The sequence below is a fragment of the Mus caroli genome, unplaced genomic scaffold (genome assembly GCF_978045245.1).
Source record: "Mus caroli unplaced genomic scaffold, Mus_caroli_1 scaffold_14, whole genome shotgun sequence".
Lineage (NCBI taxonomy): Eukaryota > Metazoa > Chordata > Mammalia > Rodentia > Muridae > Mus > Mus caroli.
In genome coordinates, this window is record NW_028227269.1 from 33990600 (window position 1) to 34007630 (window position 17031).

Genomic DNA, 17031 nt, shown 5'->3' on the forward strand with positions numbered 1-17031 from the left:
ATAGCAGAAGATCATTAGAATTCATTTCATTGACTGTTTTTCCCCAGTGGTGTTTGGTTCTATCCTAGGTTGCTGGGCAATTCAACCTTTGGTTCCTGGTCCTCCAGGAACCTGGTATCAGGGCTGGAATCCCTCTCCTGGTATGGACCTCAAGTTGGACCAGTCCTTGTTAGCCACTCCCACAAATTCTGCACCACCATTACCCAGCACAGTTCATCTTGCACGAAGGACAAATTGAAGACCAAACGTTTTGTGTCTGGATTGATGTCTCCTACCTGGAAGACTTGCTAGATTATAGAGATGGCCAGTTCAGGATCTGTATCTCCCATTGCCAGGATTTTTCACTAGGATCACTCTCCTAGATTCCAGGGAGTTTCTCCTGCACTGGGTTTTCACAGTGTCCTCGAAGTGCCCCTCAGTTCCAGTAATCTCTCCCATTAATCTCCCTCCATCCCTTGCTCCCTCCAGTATCCATCTGTCCCTGCTAGTTGCTCATTCCAGGACATCCTCATTGAGCTTGAACTGAACTGAAAGCTTCTATCCCAAATATTCTAAAAGAGGCTGGAGGGCCAGGAAGCACTGGGGAGCTAACCTGCCCACACTCTGTAAATCCCATTGTGCAGCTTTCAGGAATTTTACTGCAAGTCAGTGAGACACAGCTATTCTCTAAAACTAAATTGGATAAATTCATAGTATATAACAACATCAAAAACAAACAAGAAGGATTTCAGAGAATAACCAAATCACTATTTTGATATCAAAACATTAAAAAAATTAAAACCTCTCTCTCTCAGCTAAAGGAAGGAAAGAAAGAAAGCAACCCTGATCTCTTTAGCTCTGTATTATACTCCTGCAACCCGAGTCACCCTGAAGAATTTCAATTTTCTTTTTGTGTAATCCACAAAGCTTCCAGAACTCCCATTGGGAACAATGGCCTACACACGGTTTCTACATTCATCCCCTTGCCCCTGCCTTTTCCCCCATTTTCTTTCCTTTTTCTTGCAGTGCTGAAGTCTAGCCAAATGTCCAATTACCTTGGAAAGTAAAAGGTGGAGAGAAAAAAAAAGCACAAAGAAGTCTTTGGTGTCATTTTGTGAAGACATGTGATCTTAATTTAGAGCGAGGAGCGCTTTCTCCTGCAAGGCATGAGAACTGGAATGAAACCAAGTTCTTCGGACAAGCCTCTGTTTGTGAGCACACAGGTGACAGCGCTCTTGTTGCTATGCAGGTGAAGTTGTAGGTCAGGCGTGTGTGCTTATAAATCCACACCCCTTTGCAACGAGTAACATCCAAAACACGTTTCTAACAACAGCGCTGGGCAGCTCAGGTAAGGAGGCAAAACTTCAATCTCTCAACCTCTGCTATATCTAAATGGTCATTTTGTTTCTATTTAAAAGTGAGACTCTTAGAAGTGGAGAGCATGAAATGATGACTCTGTTGCTGCTACTGACTTGGCTTCCTGGGCTGGCTTCACAGTTTTATTCTCAATTCATATGAATAATAGAATAAGCTAGGCTTACTCTAAAATGATCTCTTAATAGTCCGGGTGCTAACAACAATGCTTCCTTGTATGTTTAAGGTTTTATTTTATTTTTTAATAATTTGGTTTTTATTTATTTACATTGATTTCATGTGCACTGGTGTTTTGCCTGCATGTATGTCTGTGTGAGGGTGTTGGATCCTCCTGGAACTGAGAGGTGTGAGCTGCCATGTGGGTGTTGGGAACTGAACCCGGTTCCTTTTTGGAAGAGCAGCCAGTACTTTCAACCACTGTATCATCTTTCTCGCCCCTAAAGTTTTACTTTAAAATACAGAAAATTTCAATATTGAAGTAAATGGGTTGTGTTCAATTTACTTTTCAAAACTGCAAGCCGAATGTGCTAACTGGTCAATGGTAACTAAGGAAGCCTATTGGTAGATGACAGGGTCGGTGCATCTGATGTTGCTGTAATGTTAGAATCATCTGAATTCTTCCCAATGCCTCTGCCTTCCAACTAGACCTTAAGGACTCTCAGCAAGACACACTTGGACCAGGGGAAGCTTCACTGATGCCCAAACAGTAAGCAAGCCACATTGCTTTGAATACTGTTGATATGTTTTCTGCAACATCTAACAAAGTTTCTTAACTTTAGATATAAAAATGTGCTTAACAATACCACACAGATATGTAATAAATAGAAATTAGGGATTATTAGGTTCATCCACAACTGTGAACTTGACCTAAAATAGCACAAATTATGACTTTGTACATTCTCTCTCTTTTCTTGATGTAGATTCCACCTGTTCATCACTGTTTCTAGCATCAAGAGCTTTATGAATGTTTTCTCCCGAGTAGCTTTCTTTCTAAGATCCTAAAAGAATCTAAAATATTCTTGGACCTTCTCAAGGAAGATGAGGAGGCAATCTCTGAAATGTTTTTTTATTTCCCGCCTATAGCTCATTTGTAGAGGTTCTAGAAGCTGATAAGACTTTCTTGTAGGTAGTTTTTTAACATCACTACTGCAACTTGCAGCCTGACTGAAGTTGACCCTCCCAAGTTGACCATGTTAGCCCAGGCTGTCCTGTTCCCTGCTAAAACCTACCATCGCTTTCATTTCATTGTTCAGGTGCAAGATGGCCAAACCACAAGAGAACAAGATGACATTCTAAAATGTTTTATGGATTAATCAGCTATATAAACTAAAACTGATATGTTATCAGACATGGTTATTGTTTAACATGTTTTTAGACCCTGCATACAGAGAAGTCAATAAATGGTTCTACTGGCAATTATAGATGGAAGTAATTTCAATAAGACTAACCTGGGCTGGCAAACATCATTGATTTAGGAGGGACATAATTGAAAATGAGAACATACAGGAACAAGAAAAAGTATCTAGAGAAACCAGGGCCTAGAAACCTCCACTGAGCTGTTGCCCTACAAGATCTCAGATGCTATTTTGCAGTAACCATCATAGTCACCTGTTGTTTTCCTGGGACCAAATTATTGTGTCTTGTGAATCTTTCCATTTTCCACATGATTTTCTTAATGGAGCTGAATATAGTCACATTCAAGTAGAATCTGTAAGCAGTTGTTGATTAGATTTGGGCTAGGAAATTTCATTATTATGGTGGGATTCACTGCCAAATGACACAAATCTACAACTCAAATGTTTTAAGAAATTTTGAACAAGCACAGAGGATATCTGTGCACTGGTTTCTACTGTTAGCCCTAAGTGTCACTTCAGTAATGTGATAAGACTTGGCTTTTTTTTTTTTAACGAGAAGAATTTTAAATCCAAAGGGTAGAAGCTTAAGTGACTGTTGGAGCTATGTGCCTACAAAGCACCAAAAAAAAAAAAAAAAAAAAAAAAAAAATCAAGGCTTGTCCATAGTCTGCTTTGCTTCTTATTTGTAACTGAAAAAATGTTTTCATATCTAATCTCACTTTGCTATAGAGTTAAAGATGTTGTCCCAGTTATTAGGCCCAGAATGATGAAAAGACAAAGAATCTCGGTGCTGAGAGTCAACTTTGCTCTGCTTGATGAAGTTTGAAAGTGATAACGAAGAGGATGTTGTTTGAGTTTCACTGTGGGGCTATGCACAGCACAGTGACCTCAGGGACAGCTCAGTACCCTCAGCCTGCTGTCAAATGTCACCCTGTGTCAGGATTTCTAGAACCTTCACAAACTTAATATCGTATAAGATGTTTCAGTGGGTTTTTAAATGTATTTTTTAAATGATCCTCTGAGATTATCTAATGTGAAATAAAAAAAGTGAACCTGTCAGCTTTGGGTTTGTCCAAATACCTTTAAATAGCTGACTGCTAAAAATGACCAGATTCTGAAAATTATCTTCTAGCTGCCTCTGAGTGACTCTATAGAAGATAAGATGCTACATTCCGCTCTGGCCCTCTGCCTCTTGCTGATCACAGTTTCTTCAAACCTTGCCATTGCTATCAAAAAAGAAAAGAGACCACCTCAGACACTCTCAAGAGGTACCATAATCTCATTGTAGTTCCTAAACTCAGTCATCTCAACTGTTCTCGGTATATTTGTTGTGTCTGTCTATAGTTTGATTATAAAAAAAAAATGTGGTACATTTACACAATGGAGTACTACTCAGATATTAAAAAGAATGAATTTATGAAATTCCTAGGCAAATGGATGGACCTGGAGGGCATCATCCTGAGTGAGGTAACCCAATCAAAAAAGAACTCACACAATATGTACTCACTGATAAGTGGATATTAGCCCAGAAACTTAGAATACCCAAGATATAAGATACAATTTGCTAAACACATGAAACTCAAGAAGAACGAAGACCAAAGTGTGGACACTTTGCCCCTTCTTAGAATTGGGAACAAAACACCCATGAAAGGAATTACAGAGACAAAGTTTGGAGCTGAGATGAAAGGATGGACCATCTAGAGACTGCCATATCCGGGGACCCATCCCATATCAGCTTCCAAACGCTGACACCATTGCATACACTAGCAAGATTGTGCTGATAGGACCCTGATATAGCTGTCTCTTGTGAGACTATGCCAGGGCCTAACAAACACAGAAGTGGATGTTCACAGTCAGCTATTGGATGGATCACAGGGCCCCCAATGAAGGAGCTAGAGAAAGTAACCAAGGAGCTAAAGGGGTCTGCAACCCTATAGGTGGAACAACAATATGAACTAACCAGTACCCCCAGAGCTCATGTCTCTAGCTGCATATGAATCAGAAGATGGCCTAGTCAGTCATCAGTGGAAAGAGAGGCCCATTGGTCGTGCAAACTTTATCTGCCTCAGTACAGGGGAACGCCAGTGCCAAGAAGTGGGAGTGGGTGGGTGGAGGAGTGGGTGGGGGAGCGTGTGGGGGACTTTTGGGGTAGCATTGGAAATGTAACTGAAATAAATACCTAATTAAAAAAAAGACACAAGGAAAAAAAAGAAAAGAAAAAGAAAGAAGAAAGAAAGAAAGCCTAGATATTTGTTATGTATAACTTTAAAACAAACTTTACTAAAGGGGATCATTGATTTTTAGGCAATAATCAAATTTCAAACACTTGGGGGTTGGGGTTTTGGTTTTGGTTTTGAAACAGGCTCTCTTCATGTAGCCTTGGCTGGCTTGGAACTCATGTATACCAGGCTGGCCTCAAACTCATAGAGATGTGCCTGCCTATGTCTCCTAACCACTATGCCTGGCTCAATTAAAGAAAATGTTTTGAATGATTTTTTTGGATATTTTGTAAAGAACTTGTTTGATGTGTATAGCTTTGATTATCAGAATCTTAGAAAAAAAAAAGGCTCTTTGATGCCATGGTGTTGTCCTGAAAGCAATTTAAGACTGTGCAAAGTTTGCTCAAATTCCTAGGCCCCTATGTAAGGCAAGAAAATAATATTATTTTATACAAGGCTACCCAGGAGATCATGCTTTCTCTCACTTCCTGATAACATTGGCTCACCAAGTCTTTCTTAGGACTCCAATAAACAGGTGCACTGACTTTAGACATTTGCATTTGGCTTTGGCTTCAGAAAAACTTCTAAATTTTTATACTTATAGTTTTACTTTGGACTAAGGAAAAAAATAAATCTTCATATCCAAAAGGATGAAAAAGAACAGATTTCAAAGTTGTTTTGCTGTTTCCAGGGAAACAGTAAATGCTGAGAATTGTTTGCCCCGGCATGATAAATTCAAATAAGCAGGATAACCACGTAGTGTTTGGCCACTCTTTGAAACGGTGCTTTGAGCAGAGTGAAAGCATAAGAAAACATAAGTGCAGTGTACCTGTACCGCAGGGTGTCCAAAATGCTAAAGCAGACTGACTTCCACGCCATTCATTTCTTCCCATATATAGACCACTAGCTATGTGTCCATTATTGTTTACCAAAGTCAATTAATTCAATCAATTAGTTAGCTCAGCAATCACAATCTATATGCCTAGAAAGGCAATGTATACTACAAAATAAATAAAGGGCAAAAATACTTCCCTGGGTATAATTTATCACATAGCTCTCCAAACAAAGATGATAGTTTTAAAATAAATAGCTTAGTACCTTTAACCCACCCAAGGCCAAGCTACTACTTGTTCAAATCCTTCCACAGTTGAGCTGGGTGGCATTGCTATAGTTGATATAGAAGACATCAGTATCTTGTGAGCCCACTCAAATGTTGCTCTAAAACTCTGCAGCAAAGTTTTACTACAGGTATTTATTTATGTGCTGAGGTCAGGAGACAACTCGCTGAATTCTGTTCTCTCCTCCCCCCAGTTTGGGCTCCAGGGATCAAACTCAAGTCATCCGTTTTGGTAGTCGGAGCCTTTACCTGCTATGCCATCTTTATGGCCCCCTTCATGGCAAACATTATGAAAACAAATTGAAGAATGTATGGCTTACTTTGAACAACTTGGTTCAGCTGTTAAGATACTGCTTTAATAGAGAAAAAGGCCACTGATGCTGAGAGTCACTCTGCTGAGGATTGGCTTATATTTGCTGACCCTCTGGTTATCTAGTTCTATGTTAGAAAGGGCTGGGAAAGTGAGGACGAAAGGCAGGAGGAGGTGGAAGGAGTCAGAGTACAATGTGCGCAGTGCAGTCCCGTAAAGCAAAGAACAGTTCCAAACAGTTAAGGCCTGAAACCAATTGGAAGAAAACATAAGATTAGTGAGGAAAAGAAATAAGTGGTTAAAAAAATTACACACACACACACACACACACACACACACTCACACAAGTGTTTTGTGACCAGAACATTTCCCAGCATCCTTTTCACGTGAGAACTGTAGCTTGGCATGATGGTGCTCGCCTAAAGTGCTTTCCAGCACTCACTTTCTGAGTTCAAGTCCAGCATGGGCTATGAAACAAAAGAACTTCTGGCAGCCCATTCAAGAGCCTAGAATAGAACAGATACTCAGTAAATGCATAGCTGATGAGTGAATAAAATCATACACAGAAAACCATAGCTAGAGACAAAACAATAGCCAGGAATCCAGACCTGGAAGAGAATTTAATTTCTGTCACATTTGCCCCATTGTGATTATGACCTAGACTGAATGAAGACAGTTATGATAGACAATATGGCCCCTGCAGAGCTATGGCTATTTGGGAAGTTATATTCTTCTTCCATTGTATACTCAGAGACTGGTGGATTCAAACGGAACAGATGATGATCCTTTAATATAACTAGGCTGAGCAGGAAAAGGAACTGGAATGAATCCATTGATAAAGCTCTAGTATTTGAGTGACATTTACAACAGATGAGGGGAGCTGGAGAGATGGTGCAGCAGTTAAGAAGTGTTCCAGAGGAACCTCGGTTCACATCTCAGCACCCACATGGCAGTTTACAGCTATCTATAACTCCAGTTCCAGGGAATCTAATGCTGACCTCCATGAGCACAAGGCATATAAGTGGTACACATGCATACATGCAAGCAAAACACCCATATACAAGACAATAAAAATTTAAAATATAAGATAAGAGTAAAAATCTAAAATAAATACCAGCAAAGAAAGAACAGTAATCATGGGGCAGCTGTCATATATCTAGAGTAGGTTAATGTGAAATGGTCTAAGGCAACATCAGATCATCTTTCAGGATCATTACTGAGCAGACTCTGTCCGGCCTGGGTGGGGGACCAAAACAACAAAGATGTTTTCCAGTGTTAAGATATTGATCCAGAACAAATATATCTATTACTTTGCTCTTACTATAAATTGGCACAGTGATTTTGTAGAACAATTTAACTAACAGCTCCTCAGAAAGTTAAAATATGTGCCAGCTGTGGTGGCACTCACCTTTAATCCCAGCACTTGTAAGTTTGCGGCCACCCTGCATCAGGGATAGCAAAAGCCTGTATCAACAGAAAAGAAAATTAAAATACAGTTATCATTTAAATTAGCAATTTCACTTCTCCCTATATGTCCCAAATAAATATAAATATATACCTGTTCACAAACTTGTTCTTTTATGTTCATATAAATGTTATTCATCAAAGTTAAAATGTTAAAGCAGCCCAAAATTTCCATCAAGCGATGAGTATATAAAAAGTGGTTGTCATAGTTAGGGTACTATTGCTATGATGAAACATCAAAGAAGCTTGGGAATGAAAAGTATTTATTCAGCTCACACTTCCACATTACTGTTCATCCTTGAAGGAAGTCAGGACAGGAACTCAAGCAGGGCAGGAACTTGGAGGCAGGAACTGATGCAGAGGCCACGGAAGGGTGCAGCTTACTGGCTTGCTCAGTCTGCTTGTTTATAGAACCTAGGACTACCAGCCCAGGGGTGACACCACTCACAATTGACTGGGACTCTCTCATCAATATCTAATTAAGAAAATACCTTACAGCTGGACTTTATGGAGACGTTTTCTCAGTTGAGGTTCCCTGCTTTCTGGTAATTCTGGCTTGCGTCAAGGTGACATAAAATCAGGAAGGATAATTGATCCCGTGCCAAATTGACACTCAAACATATCATTGATAAACCATAACTACATCTTTCTTGTTCATCTCTAAGATCAATCTCATAATATAAAACATTGAACAAACAGTAAAAGTCCTGTGGTCTTTACAAATTCAAACACTTTCGAATTCAGTATCTTTAAAAACATTTAGTCTCTTTTTAAAACCTAAAAATCTCTTTAAAAATTCAGTCTCTCAACCCTAGGCTTCTGTAAAATAAAAAACAAACTAAATACGTTCTCACTTCAAAAGGGAAGAAATGGCATAATCAAAACCCGAACAAAGCAAAAACCAACTATAAAAGTGTAAATAATGTGTCCAATTATCTCAGATTCACTCACAAACTTCTGGGCTCCTCCAAATGGCTTGGGTTACTTCTCTAGCTCTGCCCTCTGCAACATACACACCTTGTTGTCTCTTCTCCAGCTGGCTCTACCGCACAGCTGCTGATGTTCTTAGTGGCCATTCCATGGCACTGGCATCTCAAAAAGGCTGGGGTCTTCCGCTGCAACTGAGCTGCACTTTCAAGCCTCAACTTTCCTGCCTGGCCCTTTGCAGCTTTTCAATCCTGAGCCTTCAACTGTCACTGAGGCTGTACCTTCACCAAAGGTCACCAAAGCCACTCACAGTGCCATGCCTCAGCTCTCTCCATGTCCCCTCATACCTTCCAAACCAGTGCCTCTTGGGTGACTCTTATAGTACCAACTTTGGCTGCCAGCACAAGATATATTCTTGGCCACATTCTGTGTGCTAACCCTCAGGAAACACTTCTCAGATTTCACCTCAACAGTGCTGGGCTCTTCCCTGCAAATTTCTCAGCCCTAGCTGACCAGCTTGGAGTATTCCAGCAAAGCAAAACTGATGCTTCAGCCCAGCTAACTGGACCAACACAGAATCTACCCACATGCGTGCACGTGTGTGCGCGTGCGAGCATGCGCACGTGTGCACACTCACACACACACACACAGCCTGGCAGAGTTGCTGCATCCCTCTGAAATTCCACAAACCAAGCCTCCATTGTCTGCACTGTTCTCAACATTCTTATCTTCCAAGCTCCCACAGAACAGCCCACTGAGCTCTCAACAGCAAAGGCTTTTCTAACCCAAAGTTCCAAAGTCCTTCCACAATCCTCCTCAAAACAATGCAGTCAGGTCTATCACAGCAGTACCCCATCATACTGATAACAACTTCTTTCACTGCCCAAGCCTGGCTCTGTTGTGGAATAATATTAAGCCATAAAAAAGTCATTAACTACTAACACGTGACAGAGCATAAACTTAGAAAACATGCTAAGTGCATAATTCAATCACAAAGGTCACATAGTGCATATGTGAGGGCTAGTCCATGTACATGTAATGTCCAGAGTATGCAAACTACAGGGGTTCAAATTAGATTTAGTGTTTGGAGCTGAGAATGATCTAAAAATTAAAGCATGGGTGACAGGTAAAGCACTTAGTGCCAAGCCTGGTGGCCTGAATTTCATTCCCAGAATCCCAGGATATCCTCAGACCGCCACACTGGTGCTGAGCATATTATGCCCCCTCCCCACACACATGAATAAGTAGATAAATAAATGTAATTAGGGTTTTTGCTTTTAACAAGAGTTTACTTTGAGGTGGTAAAAATGTACTAAAATCAACTGTGGTGTTGGCTGTGTAGCTCTGGGAATATACCACAAATAATATACACTTTCTATTAGTAAGTTGAATAATACGTGAATGATATCTCAATAAAGTTGTTATCAAAGAACAAATAAATGAAAGAAAAAGAAACACAGAATCATGTGTATCTTAGTTCATGGTTCTGCTTCTAATCTCTGTTGTTATATGTCTGTGGTATCAAGTGGAGATGCTGCAATCTGACATTTTAACACACAGGAAAACCTGAGTCTCTAACTCAGATATTTCATGTCAGTCTTTCTCATCCATATCTGGGGCAAATCCTAAACACTCGGCAATGTTCCTGGATGCCCTGTACGTTCTACTTCTTGAAAGCTTCATTCTTTAATCTCTAGCATATACTCACAACTACTGCTATCTCCTTTCTAAGGCTAAGATTCTGTCTGTAGCCACAGCTTTCTCTTTCCCTGTATTTCACTCTTTGGATGTTTCCAGAATGCTGTGTGTGTGTGTGTGTGTGTGTGTGTGTGTGTGTGATTTTCCTCCGTAAACATTTTTCAAGCAAAAAAGTGAAAGTAGAATTGCATAGAAGCAGTCCTTTGACTCTCAAGACACATAGGGAACTTGGTAGTACAGTGGAAAGGGCTCTTGGCAGTTCTTTGGAAGTGTGCTAAGATAACTGTTGATTTATGTACATTTTAAAAGCTAGAGCTTTTACATACATAAACGGGGATGTCTTCTCAGCCACCACCCATTGACTATCTGGCCCTGGTCAGTGCTGAATAGGTTTGAGGCTGGTTTTGAGCTTTGATGTGCCCTCCCAAATCCTGTTACATACAATTTGATAGGGCATCCCATCTTTGTATCCAGATATAACTTACTATCTTTTACAGTGCATGGCACTCAACAGCTTTGGGGCTATTATAGGTTTGTAGGTTCACATCTGCTCTTCAGTCAAAGATCTATAGTCCTGGAATAATACAAGGATTTGTCTCTTCTTCAGGATGGGGAGATGACATCACATGGGTGCAAACTTACGAAGAAGGTCTCTTTCATGCTCGCAAAAGGTAAAATCCCTCTCAGTTTCTCTTCACATGCAATCTGCCATGCCTCATGGAAAACCCAGAAAGAGTTATGTTAGCTTCTGAAAGAAAGCCACAGTTCTTGTGTCATTATTGTAGGCTGTGTGAAGTCACAACTGCTATCACAATGCTGTTTTAGCTACTCTTCTCATTACTGTAACCAAACACCTGGCAGGAAGCAACTTGAGGAGGAAGGATTTATCTTGAGTCAGGACTTAGACATAGAATCCATCATAGTAAAGAAGGCATGGCAGCAGGTTTCACCATGCTGACAGTCAGCAGAGAATGGGGCCAGAAGCAGGGTCAGGTATATCCCATGAGTACTGTCCATCAGCCCCAACTCTCTCCACCTACACTTTGCAAAACCATAATACCAGCAGCTGGGAACAATTGTTCAAACAATCAAGTTTGTGAGGGAACATCTCCCATTCAAACCATAGCAAGTGGGGTTCATTATTTGTAAAAGTTCTAAATCCCCCAAGATGAATGTCTTTATTACACAGGCAAGCTTTAAATATGAGTTGTATGAATAAGGTAGTGCCTCTCACTAAGCACTGTGCACGCTTAGTAAGAAAGTGACTCATAGGAACAGTCTCCAGCAGGTCTGGTGAGCCAGACACCCTGGGGATCTTTATTTCACGCTCGTATTCATAGTTAGTCATCCAAGTACTAGTTGATCATCCCCTCTTATGTGCCAGGTACTAGTCAATGATCAAACATAACATAATTTTTATCCTTGATGATTAAAAAATCTCCTGGAGAGTTTTTCATATATCTGAAGAATATTCATTTTCAATTCTCAGATTAAAGTGAAAACACAGGAAGTTAAGTGACAATGGAGTTAAAAACTCCAGAACTGAATAAATACTACAGAAAAATTTCATTTCCAAATATGAATGGACAAATTACAGCCTCAGACCACTGAAGCTATCTGCTCAGATAGAGTAAGATTTAATCTAGAAATTCTAGAATGAGAAAAAACTAAAAATTAATCTGTTAAGTCAATATTTAGGGCAGCTGATGTAGCCCAGCTAGTAGAGTGCTAGCAGAGTGAGAGCAAAAACCTCTGAGTTCAATCCCATTGTCACATATAAAATGGGTGTGATGGTGCAGGACTCTGGAAGTAGGTGCAAGAGGATCAGAAGTTCTAAGTTATCCTGGCTATAGAGTAAGTTTAAGGCCAGTCTGAAATCCATGAGACTTTGTGAAGACAGGTGAATTCCAGGAGCTCACTGGGCAGCCAGCCTAGATGAAGTAGAACACATATGGTTCTGTGAGAGACCTGCTCAAGAAAATAATGTACAGCCTTGATGGAGATTAACAATGACATCCCACTTTGGTCTCATCATGCGCTACACAGTTGTTTGCAACTGCACACTCAAGTGCATGTACTGCATACACATTTAACACACAGCACTCATGTGTATGTACTACATACACATACCACACACAGCTCACACACACACACACACACACACACACACACCAGGCATTCCTCTTCCCTGGGGCCTCAAGTCTCTCTAGGATTACAGGCATCTTTCCCCACAAAGGTCTCACCAGACAGACCTGTGCTATTTATGAGCCTCCAACTGACCTGTGTATGCTCCTTGTTGGTAGCTTAGTCTCTGGGAGCTCCCTGGGGTCTGAATTAGTTGATGCTGCTGGTCTTCCTATGGGGTCATTCTCCCTTTCGGCTTCTTCAATCCTTCCCCAAATTCAACCATAGGAGTCCCTGACTTCAGCCCAATGGCTGGGTGGAAGTATCTGGCTCTGTCTCAGGCGGCTGCTAGTAGAACCTCCCAAAGGACAGCCATGTCAGGCTAGCGTCTGTAAGCACACCATAGCATCAGTAATAGTGTCAGGCCTTGGTGCCTTCCCATGAGATGGATCCCAAGTTGGGCCAGTCATTGGACCCCCTTTCCTTCAGTCTCTTCCCAATCCCTGAAGTTCTTTTAGATAGGAACAGTTCTGGATCAGAAATTTTGACTGTGGGTTAGTAACTCTGACCCTCTACTGGAGGTGGACTCTTCCAGTTCCCTCTCCCCAGTGTTGGGCATTTTGGCTAAGGTCACTTCCATTAAGTCCTTGAATCTTTCACCTCCTGGGTTTCTGGTACTTTCTAGAGGGTCCCTCCACTCCCCACCCTGATGCTGTTTATTTCCATGCATTCTTTTGGCCCTCTGGGCTTCTCTCCTGCCCCCCCGCCCCAATAACTGAACCTTTGAGATCTGAGTTGCCTCACATAGGATGATATTTCTAGTTCCATCCATTTGCCTGCAAAATTTATGTTGTTCTCATTTTTAATAGCTGAATAGTATACCATTGGGTAAATAAACCACATTTTCTGCTTCCATTCTTCAGCTTAGAGACATCTGGGTTGTTTCTAGCTTCTGGGTATTACAAATAAGGATGCTATGAACATGGTGGAGCACCTGTCCTTGTGGTAGGGTGGTGCAACTTTTGGGTATATGCTCAACAACGATATAGCTGGGCCTTCAGGTAGAACTATTTCAAATTTTCTGAGGAACTGCCATGTTGATTTCCAGAGTAGTTGTATCAGTTTGCAATCCAACCAGCAATGCAAGAGTGCTCCTCTTTCTCCACATCCTTGCCAGCATGAGGTGTCACCTGAGGTTTTCATCTTAGCCATTCTGATTGATGTGAGGTAGAATCTCAGGATCGATTTGATTTGCAGTTCCCTTATCATTAAGGACATTTAACATTCTCAGCCATTCGAGATTCTTCTATTGTGAATTCTCTGTTTACCTCTGTACCCCATTTTTAATTCGGTTGTTTAGTTTTTTGGAAGTTGACTTCTTGAGTTCTTTATATATTTTGGATATTAGGCTTCTATCAGATGTTGGGTTAGTGAAGTTATTTTCCCAATCTGTAGGTTGCCAATTTGTCCTATTGATGTTGTCTTTTACCTTAAAGAAGCTTTTCAGTTTCATGAGGTCTCATTTATCAATTAGTGATCTTAGAGCATAAGCCATTGCTCTTCTGCTCAGGAAATTTCCCCCTGTGTCAATGAGTCCAAGACTCTTGCCCATTTTCTCTTCTATTAGATCCAGTGTATCAGGTTTTATGTTGAGTTCTTTGATCTACTTGGACTTGAGCTTTGTACACTATAATAAATATAGGACTATTCTCATTCTTCTACATGCAGACCAGCAGTTAGACCTGCACCATTTGTTGAAGATGCTTTACTTTTTCCACTGTATGTTTTGGCTTCTTTGTCAAAGATCAAGTGTCCATAGGTGTGTGGACTTATTTCTGAGTCTTCAATTCTATTCCACTAATTAACCTGTCTGACTCTGTAGTAATACTATTCAGTCTTTATCACTATTGTTTTGTAGTACAACTTAAGGTCATGGATGGTGATTCTCCCAGAAGATATTTTATTGTTGAGAATTGTTTGGGCTATTTTGGATTTTTGTTTTTCCATATTAAGTGAGAATTGCTCTTTCCATGCCTGTGAAGAATTGTGCTGGAATTTTGATAGGGACTAGACTGAATCTGTAGATCACTTTTGATAAGATGGTCACTTTCACTGTTTATCTACCAACCCATGAGCATGGGTTGGTCTTCTTCGATCTCTTTCTTCAGGGATTTGTAGTTCTTGTCATACAGATCTTTCACTTACTTGGTAAGAGCTGCACCAAGATATTTTCTGGTATTTGTGGTTACTGTGAAGGGTATTGTTTCCCTAATTTCTTTCTCAGCCTGTTTATCATTTGTATAAAGGAAGGCCACTAATTTGTTTGAGTTAATTTTATATCCTGCCACTTTGCTGAACTTGTTTACCAGCTGTAGGAATTCTCTGGTGGAATCTTGGGGGTTGTTTATGTTTAGTATCATATCATCTGCAAATAGTGATACTTTGACTTCTTTGCAATTTATGTCCTCTTGATCTCCTTTTGTTGTCTAATTGTTCTTGCTAGCACTTCAAGTACTATGTTGAATAAATAGGAAGAGAGTAGGCAGTCTTCTTCCTGATTTTAGTGGGATTGTTTCTAGTTTCTTTCCATTTAATTTGATGTTCATTTGCTATATATTACTTTTATTATGTTTAGGTTTATGTCATAAATTCTGATCTCTCCAAGACTATTAAAATCCTGATTATGTCATAAATTCCTGATCTCTCCAAGACCTTAAGAAGGGGTGTTGTATTTTCTCAAAGACTTTCTTAACATCTAATGAGGTGATCGTGTGACTTTTCCCTTGAGTTCTCTTATATAGTATATTATGTTGATGGATTTTCGTATATTGAACCATCCCTGCAGCCCTAGAATGAAACCTACTTCATCATGGTAAATGTTGGTTTTGATGTGTTCTTGGATTTAGTTTGAGAGAATTTTATTGAGTATTTTTTGCCTCAATATTCATAAATGAAATTGGCCTGAAGTTTTCTTTCGTTGGTGGGTCTTTGTGTTGTTTAGGTATCAAAGTAACAGTGACTTCATAAAATGAATTAGTGTTGCTTCTGTTTCTATTTTTGTGGAATAGTTTGAGGGGTATTAGTATTAGCTCTTCTTCAAAGGTCAGGTAGAATTCTGCACTAAAACCATCTGGCCCTGGCCTCTTTTGGGTTGGGAGGTTTTTAATGACTACTTCTATTTCTTTAGGAGTTATGGGACTGATTAGATAATTTGCCTGATCTTGATCTGACTTTGGTAGGTGGTATCTGTCTAGAAAATCATCTATTCCATCCAGATTTTTCAGTTTTGTTGAGTATAGGCTTTTGTAGTAAGATCTGATTTTTTTTTAATTTCCTCAGTTTCTGTTGTTATGTCTTTCTTTTAATTTCTGATTTTGTTAATTTGGATACTGTCTCTGTTCCCATTAGTTAGTTTGGCTAAGGGTTTATATAGCTTGTTGATTTTCTCATAGAACCAGATCTTGGTTTTGTTGATTCTTTGTATCATTCTCTTTTTTATTATTTGCATTATTTGCATTATTCTCTTATTTGGGTGTGAAATGTTCTGTAGATATCTGTTAAATCGATTTGGTTCACAACTTCTGCTAGTTCCACTGTGTCTCTGTTTTGTTTCTGTTTCAATGAACTAGCCATTGGTGAGAGTGAGGCTTTAAAATCTCCTAATATTATTATGTGAGGTTCAATGTGTTTTGAGCTTTAGTAAAGTTTCTTTTATGAATGTGGATGCCTTTGCACTTGGGGCATAGATGTTCAGAATTGAAACTTCCTCTTGGTGGAATTTTCCTTTGATGAATATGACCATCTTTGATGAATGTCACCATCTTGCTTTATAACTTTTAATTGAAAGTCTATTTTATTGAATGTTAGAATGGCAACTCCAGCTTGTTTCTTGGGACCATTTGCTTAGAAAACTTTTTTTCAGTCCTTAACTCTGAGGTAGAGTCTGTTTTTGTCACTGAGGTGTGTTTCAAGTATGTGGCAAAATGTTGGACCTGGTTTACATATCCAGTCTGTTAGTCTGTGTCTTTTTATTGGGGAATTGAGTCCACTGATATTGAGAGATTTTAAAGGCAGATGATTGCTAGTTCTTGTTATTTTTGTTGTGTAGGTGGTATTATGTGTGTATGATTCTCTTCTCTTGAGTTGTTTAATTTCTTACGTTTTGTGGGTAGAGTTAACCTTCTTGTGTTGGAGTTCTCCTTCCACTATCTTCTGCATGGCTGGACTAGTAGAAAGATATTGTTTAAATTTGGTTTTGTCATGGAATATCTTGGTTTCTCCATCTATGGTAATTGAGAGTTTTATTTGCTATAGCAGCCTGGCCTGGCATTTGTGTCCTCTTAGGGTCTGTATGACATCTGCCCAGGATCTTCTGACTTTAGAGTCTCTGTTAAGAAGTCTGGTGTCTGTCTTTATGTTACTTAGCCTTTTTCCTTTACAGCCTTTAATATTCTTTCTTTGTTC

At 39.8% G+C, this 17031-nt stretch overlaps 1 protein-coding gene across 4 annotated transcripts in view; it reads left to right on the forward strand.

Moving 5' to 3' along the window:
- Positions 1–1227: 1227 nt before the first annotated feature.
- Positions 1228–17031, forward strand: part of Agr3 (anterior gradient 3, protein disulphide isomerase family member) — a 45697-nt gene continuing 29893 nt past the window's right edge. Inside the window, exons 1-4 of one of the 4 annotated variants that reach the window (XR_015045113.1) lie at positions 1273–1327; positions 1999–2059; positions 3841–3976; positions 11051–11114. Coding sequence is in view for 3 of the 4 variants with exons in the window: in XM_085830130.1 (XP_085686256.1) it covers positions 3871–3976; positions 11051–11114 (170 nt within the window). In the remaining variant the exon portion in view is untranslated. Of the gene's footprint in view, positions 1328–1998; positions 2091–3839; positions 3977–11050; positions 11115–17031 lie in introns of those variants that run through there. The other 3 variants (XM_085830129.1, XM_085830130.1, XM_085830131.1) reach the window with 3 other exon arrangements.